General features: G+C 27.1%; 1 protein-coding gene across 1 annotated transcript; it reads left to right on the top strand.

The window, feature by feature from the left end:
• Positions 1-2833: 2833 nt before the first annotated feature.
• On the top strand, positions 2834-4702 carry LOC101498723 (heavy metal-associated isoprenylated plant protein 39-like). The gene is made up of 3 exons (XM_004515095.4): positions 2834-2987; positions 3546-3621; positions 4167-4702. The coding sequence occupies exons 1-3, from the start codon at positions 2982-2984 to the stop codon at positions 4400-4402; spliced, it is 318 nt and encodes a 105-aa protein (XP_004515152.1). The 5' UTR covers positions 2834-2981; the 3' UTR covers positions 4403-4702.
• Positions 4703-11540: the final 6838 nt, after the last annotated feature.

Here is an 11540-nt window from a genome sequence, read left to right as displayed (position 1 = left end):
GCATATGAGGGTGATTAGATTTTGAGATCAAAACTAGTTTCGAATTAGTCATTGATGTAGGAAGAAGGTCTCTATCAAGCCAACAAGGCAATGGATTCACTCATTGAAGTCATCAAAACCACATAGGTCCCAAAAGTGTTTGAAAAATACACGATTCAACCAGCTAGGCTTTGATTCCTTCTCAAATGCACCTTTTGTTAGATAAGATCATGTATCCAAAGTTAATATTGTCAAGTAAATATAAGAACTAATATTTGCTTTTGAAGTTGATATCGTCGTGTTCTTAAAGTTAAAATTATCAACAATCGAAGGTAAATTTTTCAGCAATTTCATCTTCTAATCTTTTAGAAAATCTTCTTCCACCTTTTTGCGTAGACTTGTTTAATAATTTTCATTACTAAAACGAACATTATGTGGTTGTCGTTTACAATGGAAGAGTCAACACAAGTCGCAGAACTCTATCAATCAATTGATAAAATTTGATTTAACAGTTTCAAATAACTTTTAAAATAATTCACCAATAGTTGACAACATCTAAAAATTAACATCTTTAAAATTCATTGTCTTGCGACACATACTTCAATTGAGTCTTTTCTTGAACATACAAATTTGAAGGGTAACATTTTTCAAAAAAACAAATTGTTTAAAGTTCAATATATTGAGTTAAAAAAGATCTATTATAAAATATCATTTAAAATTCACAAATAAGAAATACAAAGATATTAAATTAGAATAGCATACTAATATTAAAAACTATATAAAAGTTTGGGGGATCATGACATTTTGCTATTAGGAGGGGGTGTTCGTACGCAAACCGATAAAAAAAGATGCAAATCAATAAAAAAAAATTAACAAAAACCACACAAAATTAAATATTATTAGATGTGTTTGGATCTTATTTTATGAAAATCACGGGTCAAATAGAATTTCATATTCAATTTTAAAAACTGAACCAAACCACGTATATATCAATTTTAATATTTATTTATTTTATTAGTATTAGATATTGCCTTAATCTATCATTTGTTAGTATTAATTTTTATTCATAATACTTATTTGTTTAATTTAAAATTTTTTTTTACTATAACATATATTTTAAACATAATCCGTTATTATTATTTTGTAATGTTAATTTTTTAATATATTAAATGTTATATTTTATTTTAAATGTAAGTTTAAAATAATGATAATATTGAATCAATATTTTATAATTGTAATTTGGATAACTGAAAACTAATCCATTTCAATATGCATTTATTTGGATTGGATCGTATAAGATTTTGTTTTTTAAAATGTCATTCAAACTGAACAAAACAGCGAATATTTTAATTTTTATATTGAATGAGTTTTTACATCATAATCGATCTAAACTACACCGCAAACACTCCTATCATCTGGTCCCTTTCTAGCTCTATCCTTGATTAAGTAAAAACATTTTCAAACAATATAATTATATATATATATCCAACAAATAAACAACCAACAAATTAGTAGATCTGCGGTATGCTATTCTCCTCTATAGCGAGATGATTAAAGATTAATTTTTGGTCTAAAATCACCATAACTTGACCTTTATATATTCTCTTTTATCTAAATAAGTTATTTATACAAATGTTTAGTTTTTTTTTTTTTTTTACTTTTTATGGTTTTGTCATCTTAGTGCATGACTAAATTTGATTGTTTTTTTGGTGTGGTGTGGTGTTTTGATTTCTCATCTTGACAAATTAGTTTCGATTAAATGCAAATTTTGGCGTCGTCAACATTACGTCTTCAGAGACATGAGTATTTCGGACACCTCAATTTTATTATATCGGTAGGCAGAGCCATCTTAAACCCTAATATCAAAATTCAAAATTCTAACATTTGTTGGTGGGTGGTGACGGTTGGTAGGTTGCAGTAGCTGTCACAAACTTACAATGGTGGGAAAACTGGTTATTTAATTATAGGTATAAGGTGTAAATATAAAATTTTATAATGTTCAATGTACACAATTAAGGATATTAATTCAATTTTTCTAATTGCACATGTTGATTGTCGTCTCTGTTGGTAGGCTTTGTCACATTTGTAGACATTACGCTATTTCATACTATTAACACGAGTGATGTGAGTTTTAAATAAATTAATAAAAAAAATTCAACTTAATCAAACACAGTTCAACTCCCTTCTCATATTTGCACCTTTAAAATAGACTATAAAATTAAAATAAAAACAATTAAATGAAACAATTATAAAGAGTAAAAGGACAAAAATAAATTAGTTAAACTCAATCAATGCTTAACAAAAAAGTAAATCGTAGTATTATCATGCACAGTACAATTATTATTTTTTTAATAATTGATTTGAAATTATACGAGTCATTTTATACGATCTATTTGTTATTTGTTGATTACGATCGTCAATTCAAATAGTATAAAGACGATATAGTACTGTGTAACATAGTTAGTGTGCCATATAGTCCTTTTTCCCATCAAAATCGTTATATATTTTTCTATTCTTTATCTAACAACAAATTGTATTTTTGGTATGTAACTAAACAGGAATTCTAATCTAAGACGTGTGGGATTCTATCGTGACACTCTAAAATGAAGCCACCAAGCAAAAAGTAAACAACTTTTTCCAAAAAAAAAAGCAATTAAAAGCCTTCAATGATTACAAACTATTAGGGAAATTTCGTGTGTTGTGAGCGAGGATTCAAACTTTAAAGTTCAAACACACGGTTGTAAAATAATATTGTCTCCTAAAAATATAATTTTTAAGAAAAAACAATATTATTTCAGTTGACTTGGTTGACTTGATTTTTCTTTCATAGGTTCCTACTTACCTAGTATAAATATTTGCAAATTTTCATTCTTGCTACATCACCACTTCATTGGCATTTAAAAATAATTCTCCACTCAAATTTCATCATCAACTTGCTCCTCTTCTTATTCCTTTGCAATTGTTACCAACAATTCTTACTTAGCTCTCACTAGCTAACAACCATGAAGGTTAGTAAAAAAAATAAATAAACAACAATGAAGGTCAAAATTAGAATAATGTAATCCATTATTTCACTTTCTAATTAAATTTAGGATTTAATTTACTCTGTTTTCATGAATTAATGGCTAGTGTTGTTCTTGTAACTTTTATTGTTGTCTATTAATTTATTCTATTTAGAGGCTGTTTGTTATAAGTGATTTTGTCGTAGTGTAAATATTTTTTTTAAAGGATCAACTATAAAAAATCATGTGATTTTGTCTTAGTGTAAATATTCTTTTAAAAGGATCAACTATAAAAAAATGATTTTTTGAAAGACTACTAAAAATAGCTTTTCAATTTAAACTGTTTTTAGATTATTTTTAAATTTGTTTATTTTTAAAAAAAACTATAATTAATAGACACAAATTTTTAAAAGTGATTATTTTATAAGTTTTTTTTTAATAAACGCACTCTTTATTTCCTGCATGGTTTGACTAATGGTATTATTGTCATTTTTTTGTCCATATTTTAAAAAGAAAATATTTGTTGGGTATTAATTAATAATTTTTTGTTTTGTTTTGTAACAGAAAGTTGTGTTGAAGGTAGGTTTTTATAATGATAGAATCAAGCAAAAAGTGATGAAGACAGCATCTGGCCTTTTAGGTATCGATTCTTGAATTTCATATTATATAATAATCTCTAAAAATTTTGTCTATAATTCAAGATGGAATGTGGTTAACTTTGCATGAGTACCAAATTGTTTTTTTCAAGTAAAAGGCTAATTGAAATATTATATATAAAAAAGGATTATTGATATAAAGGGTCGTTTGTACGGATAAAAAATTATTGCTTTTAATTTTCAATAAATTAGTGATTTTTTTTTATAAATTTTAAAAAAATCTATTTTAAGGATATTTTCTTTAATAAAAATCATTTATTTTTATTAAAATTTCAGAAATAAATTTATAAAACAAAACTACCAAAAACAACTTATTTTAAGTAATTTTTTTATAGATTTTTATTTAAAAAAATTGTAACAAACGAATTCAATCCATTTTTAAAATTATTATAAGTTAAGAAAAATTATTTCAAATGCAAACCTTACTCAACTTGACTTATGTGTAAGAAAACACACACCATATTAAATGAAGGATTAATTAATTGATTTTTTTATTAAATAAAATTATATTTTTATAATAATTTTGCAGGGGTTGAATCAGTATCAATAGAGTTGAAAGAAAAGAAATTAACATTATCAGGAGATATTGATCCAGTAAAGGCAGTGACGAAGTTAAGAAAACTGTGTCAAACAGAATTAGTTTCAGTTGAACCTCTAAAAGAAGACAAGAAATCAACTGATGTATCTACTAATCTCAACTCCTTAGAATCATATCCTTTCTATTATCATATGTATCCACCACCTTATATAGGTTACTATATTTGATGTGATAAGAAGAGATTTCTAATGGAATGCTATAAGAAAAATGTATAGTTTGATAAAATATAGAAAAATATTTAGCATATACCCCTATGTATGCACCTTGAGAGATAAAGATATAAATAGAGTAGTTTGATAGATATGATATATTGATAATGAGATACAAAGAGAAAAAAAAAAAAAAAAAGTAATGTGTTGAGTACGTGTAGAGAAATTTGGAATGTATGTGTATCATTGTTGTAAAATATATTGCGATGTTTTTCTTCGATATTTGTTTTAAATGTATTATGAACCATATCCATTTAACTTTTGTTCTCGTTTTTAAAATTCGTTCTTAATATATATTAGTTATTAGATATGAATTTGTTAATCTTAGTTTTTCATTGTTCGAATAACAAGAACTCGAACGAGGAGTCAAACCCTACCCGTATATTTGATTTTCGGAAAATACCATTAAGGTAAGGGTGGTTTCATTCGTTCTAATCATGGTTATAGAATTGTGTAAGAAGTGTAACATCTCCAATTTTATATTACACTACTTACTAAATTAAATAGGATTTTTGGTAATTAAATTCGTATTTCATTGTGTTAGAATATATCTGAATGATATATATAATATTAAGGACAATCGACAACTGTGAACAAATATTTTTCAGACTAGAATGTAAGGTTTTTAACCAAAAATTTCACAATTTTTTTCTCCTTCATCCTGTGAATTCTGAAGAAAGCAACGTAGATACATTTCAGTCTTGAATATTGCCAATCTTGTTTTATCAGGTAAATATTGTGACACTCTAAACTCCAAAATAATATATATATATATATATATATACATATAATTTTGGGTTTAGGGTGTCACATGTATTATTTACTGGCCAGAGGCATGGAAACATTTATAAAATAAATATATATATATATATATACTTTTTTTTGTTGGATTACATTCGCATCGGATAAATTTTTATAATTAATTTATGATATCACGTTTTTTAAAAATTAAAAGGAATACTTTAAATTTTTTTTCCCTCCTATAAAACAGACAATTTTCATAAACTTGATTTAACTAGAATTTCTTAATTTAATTCTAAAAACTTACTAGTACTCTCTTCGTTGACAAAATAATCTTTATTTCAAAAATTCTCGATATTTATTTTCTCTCTTTGTTGACCTATGATACTCCATTAAGAACGTTATCTCAAACATAAATTGGAATTACCTCTATTTCATCAACTATGGGGTTACTTCAATATTGTTTTCACAAATTTATAACATCATTGTCATTAATCATACATCATCATCATCACATAAACTCATCCCAAATTTATAGCATCAATATCATCAATCATAAATCATCATATAAACTTATCACAAATTTATAACATCACAATTATTAATCATACATCATCATCACATAAAATTATCACAATACATCCATCTTTTATTATCACATCACATAAACTCATATAATCAAACATATACATCAAATTCATTCGACACCCAATATCAGAATAATATCAAATACCACACATTTAAAGAAATTAAATCAATCAACACTCTCCAAATATTTCTATTCCATATTTTCATCTCACAGTTTCCATATTTGCACATTAATTAATTTATCCCTCAAATGGTTATTGTCGTACGTAGCAAGCCCCGAAGATTCGTTGAGAAATACATTTTTCTCGTTCATCTCATAATATATTATACTCATGAATTCAAACAATCTCTCACTCTTTACCTTATATTGATGCTTTCACACACGAATACGATTCCACGAGCAAACAACCTTTGTTCTTTAACTCTTTGTCTGTCAATCGATCTAACTTGATAGTTTATGGATAAACGTCAAAAATAAATTATGAGAAGACATTCAAAAAAATAATTTTGAAATTCGGTTAATGGAACTAACCATATATCATAAAATCAATCAATGGGTAATATAGTCACTTTTCACACAATCATTTTGGTGTTGGTTTCACTCAAATCGAACTTACGGTGAAGAAGAATAGTGCAAAATAATGAATTCCACAAACGGAGAAGTCGTGTATTTTATAGCGAAATTGAGATGGTTAAAAATATGGAAAGTGTTTAATTGAATAGTTAAATGAATGAAACAACATTTTGAAATTTGGACGAAAACGGATAAAATTTTCTGGAACAGTTATCGATCGTCGATGTCAAACAATAGTCTATTTCTTGTAACATTCTCTTTATATTCCTTTTCATGGGAACAACTATCTTCCTTTAACACAATTAGGATTCACACACATGAGCCAAGTTCATTGACCCCCTTATGTATTTTATGTTTTACTATTATTATTTTTATTTTGTTAAAACAAAATTAATAGTTACTTAATCTCATTTTTAATAGTCCTATAAACATCATTTAATTTTTAAAACATTACTAATATTTCAGAACTATATACGATAAATTAGAGTAGTTAGAATAATTAACCTTTAATAAAAAAAACATGTTACTTGTAACTGAAACTCTCACATTCAAGGTAATCTAGTTATACTTATTTTTCAAAATACTCACATTATAATAGTACCATCATTTGAGAATAGTCAAAATTATAATATAAATAAATATAACATCAATATTTTATTAATAAAAATAAAGAAAATCAAACACAATATAACTACTATCTCAAGATAATTATTTATAAAATAAATAATTAAAATAAAATATATTTAGAATTAATTAAATATAATTAAGTGCATATTAATATTAGTTAAATGCACAAGAAAATATCACATTAATTATCAACTCTTATATACACGTAAAATCGCTTAAATCTTGTTATCTAAAATATTTACACTAAAATACTAGCATATGACTTGATTCTCCGTATTTCTTCTCCATACAATATCATATGCTCTTTGTGCGAAATTGAGTATGTATGAAACCAGATATCTCTATTTGAGCTCAGTGTATCAGTCCACTATTCACCGTGTAGTGTTGCAAAATTGAACTATACTTAAGGGATTTTAAGTCAGATTTTTCTATTTTCCTTCCAACTATACTCGCCTTCAACACCTCTAATCTTTCAAAAACTCTATTTTCTTGTGAATCGATTCATACTGAGTCTTGAAAATCTAGGATTTCATCTTGAAGTAACGTGAATCAATTCATAGGTGTGTGAGTTAATTCACAAAACCTCTTGGAATTGTGAGTTGATTCACACCTTTGGTAACACATGGTCTGGAGCATCAAGAATGTATTCATGACCTCTGCGAATTGATTTACAAACATGTGAGTTGATTTACAAAATAAGAAAACACTTAGAAAAACTTTTTAATGCAATTTAAATTATATTATCATGTTTCTATCATGTAACTAAAGTTATGAGTGAGAAAAGAGAAAAAAATAAATACATTGTTGGTATAAACTAATTTTACATTGACGTCTAATAAAGTTTGAAAAATGGCAGTAATACTTAGAAGTTGATTATTAAATAGACATACATGACAAAATGATGGATTCTCATTGGATGGTGCAAAACTATTTTACAATATCAATGGTCATTAGACTTATAATAAAGTATAGTTTTTCATGTCACTTTTTCCAATTGAACTGAATTTGTGAATGTTTGAGAAAATAAAAAATAACAAATGCATACACTTACCATCTAAATAAATGCATACACTTACCATCTAAATAAAAAATAACAAATACTAAATTTTTTCTAGAAAACCTTACTATTACAATTTTTTGCCATGGGCTTATTAACAAAAAAAGAATATGGGAATATGTTGTGTTCAGAGTAAGTTGTTGTCTTTTATGCTTGAAAATATAAATGATGACCTAAGGAATTAGGGGTGGTTATTCCTATACCTTTTATGTCTATTTGAACTAATTCATGAAATAAGAAAGAGAATTTGAGACTATTATAGGATAGAGGAAGTTATTTGAGTCCTAATCACCTTTTATTAATATTGATCCAAGTTTATAATTTAATTTTGATTCTAAATATCATTAACAATTACCTAAGTACAATAAACATTGTTGCACTATATATATATATAGAGACAATCTTTACTTACTACTATAAGTCTATAACTAGAGATGATCTGGTACACTTTCCATATTTCCATATTGTTATTAAATATTGTTGAAGATTTTAAGTTTCAAGATCATTACTTAATAAGATAAAAGCCTATTCAAATTTGTCGAAATATTAACTTGTGAAAACATTCTTTTGAGTTTCTTACGAGTGTTTAAAGTATTTTCCAAACATCATGTGTTGAATATCTAAGTGAATGCAAGTTCGTTAACATGCATAAGATTGTGTCGTTGTTAATAAGTTGTGAAATGTGAAAATTAGAGATATCGTTGAGATAAAATCCTTAATAATATTTTAATGACAACAAGTCGTAATGATTAAATGATTAATAGATTTTCATTTATCTTATTATTTAATGTGTGTTTTTGAGAGTTTAATTAAGACATGCACATATCGAAAAGAACAAGCAAGATTGGATTAATTCAAAACAAAATATGAACACAAAATATCTTTTGATACACATTAGAAAATTCAAAACAAGCTTTAGAAAGTTATGTCAAAAACATACTAGGAATATCTACACAAAATTGAAAGTAGTCCCCCCATTTTGTTTGTCCCCAGTTTTAGTCCCCCAAACAGAATTTGAGTCCAAATCATGATGAGTTGTCATTTTTTTAATGACGTGTCAATAAAAAGGTGACGTGGCAGACACTTACGTGGAATAAACTCCTTATTATATTATTTCTAATTAAAAAATATAATTTATATTTTTAAAAATCATTATTATAATTGTGACAATATTTTTAAAAATACAATTTAATTGTTAAAATTAAGTTAAAAGAAAATGAAAAACATCTGCAGCAATGAGAATCAGAAGCATATGAGCTAGCTTGAACCCTAAATAAAAAAACAGCCCCAATTCAACAAAAGCCCCAAATCGTGAACCCTTTTCATCAAAATCGACCATTTCCCTTTTCTTCATCATCATCCGATTCCGATTTCGTCTTCTTCTTCATTGTTGGTCATCGTCTTCGTGTTCCGTGTCGGTGTTCGTCTTCGTGTTCCATGTTGGTGTTCGTCGTCTTCTTCTTCTTCATCGTCTTCGTGTTCGTGGTCGTCTTCTTCATCGTCCTTTGTATTTCGTTGTTTCTTCTCTTGTTCTCTGTTTCGTTTGTTCTTTGTGTTTTTTTGGGAAAAGAATGTCTTGTCATTCGTATTCAGTTACAAGCAACAATTCTCATTTGAGAATTAGAAGAAGAGAATGTTTGTGTGAACTTGAATCTCCTTTGTGTACTTCTTGGACGGCTGAAAATCCAGGTTGAAGGTTTTATAAGGTAAACTATTTATCAAAATTCGGGAATTTATTTATTTAAATTTTTTTTTGTATTGTTTACATATTATAATCTTGCATTTTTTTTATTGGTTTGATGAGGAACGTGCAAAAGAAGTTATTATGTCTTTGATGAAAAGGATTGATGAATTCAAGAAGAAAGACAACGTGACAAAAAATTGTGATGATGAAATGAAGTTGAAGTTGAAACAAATGAAGGGCTTTCTGGCACTTTCATGGCTTTTGATTATTGTTCTTATGGTTATTGTAATGTTGAAGTAATTAAAATGATTGGATTAAAGGTGTTTTGTAATGATGTAATTTAGGGTGTTTATGGTTGAAATTGTAATGTAATTGTTTAATATAATCAAATTTGTAAGGTTGTTATTATGAAATGAAATTAGTATTATTGTAATTTGATTGTCAATTTTTACATGTTAATAACTCAATTTGATATCATTGTATAAATAAAACTTGGTCAAACAATTTTCCAGTTGTTTGAAATAATCAGAATAATCTGGTCAAAATAATCAGAACAATATTCCAATTTTTGAACCTAAATTTGATAATCAGAATAATGAGAATAATCAAAATAATTTTTCAGAATAATCTGGTCCATAATCTGAAGTTAGAATTTTGATATCATTCCATCATTACATACTACTGCATTAAAAAATAATCGTTCCATAACTTAGGTCCAACAAAAGGTCATACTAATGCATTATAAAATAAAATTGTTCATTCACAAGTAACCAAAATAAAAGTACATATTCATAGTAACCAAATTATATAGGTCCAAGTATCATTACATATTCATAATAACCAAAATAAAAATCACAAGTTTTGTGCCTTCAATTGATTTGTGGAGCTTGTGAATCTTGAGATAAAATTGTTGGTGTTTCTCCCTCATCACCTCCAACCCTTGTTGTCTTTGCTCTCTTTGTTCTGTTGATGTTATTTCCACCTTTTGGTATCTCTCTATCTGCTGCACTTTTACCCTTGCATATTCTCGTGTTGTGGTCAAGCTTCCCACAGTTCTTACATTTCACAGTTGCAAACTGTCTTGGTAGTTTGTTAGAACCTTTTGACTCGTCATTGGACTTGTTCTTATTTTTCTTTGGTCTACCCGGTGCTCTTCTCATGATTGGGGGATTTATAGGATCTCCATTTGATGCATGCCAAAGTTTTGGTCCATTTGATGGCATTATAATGTAAGAGTAACATGTCAAGAAGTTTGTTTTCCTATTTAAAGAACCAAAAACACGTCAAAAAAAACTAAACCACAACAAAATCAAAACCAAATTGCAGGGCAAAACAAAATTAGAACAAAACTGAATGTTATGAAAAAAAGTGAATTGCAGGGCATAATGTTATGAAAAAAGTGACTTGTTCCTATTTAAAAAACTGAATGTTATGAACTAGCATAACAAAACCAAAACCAAATTGCAGGCCAGAACCAAAACCAAACTAAACCAGAACGAAACTACAACAAAATTAGAACAAAGTAAACCAGAACTAAACCAAAACCATGTAGTTGAAGTAGCAGAACAAAAGCATGTAGCAGAACTAGAATTGAAACCAAAACATGTGGCTGAACTAGCAGAACAAAACCATGTAGCAGAACCATGTAGCTGAACTAGCAGAACAAAACCAAAACCAAATAATGCACTGAACAAAACCAGAACAGAACCATAACTACAACAATAATGCAGAACCAGAACTGAACAAAACTAGAACAAGCAGAACCAGAACATAACCATCAACAAACTACAACAAGCAGAACATCAATAAACTACAACAAGCGGAA

Source organism: Cicer arietinum, chromosome 8 (assembly GCF_000331145.2).
Source record: "Cicer arietinum cultivar CDC Frontier isolate Library 1 chromosome 8, Cicar.CDCFrontier_v2.0, whole genome shotgun sequence".
NCBI lineage: Eukaryota > Viridiplantae > Streptophyta > Magnoliopsida > Fabales > Fabaceae > Cicer > Cicer arietinum.
This window is presented reverse-complemented; position numbering and strand designations above follow the sequence as displayed.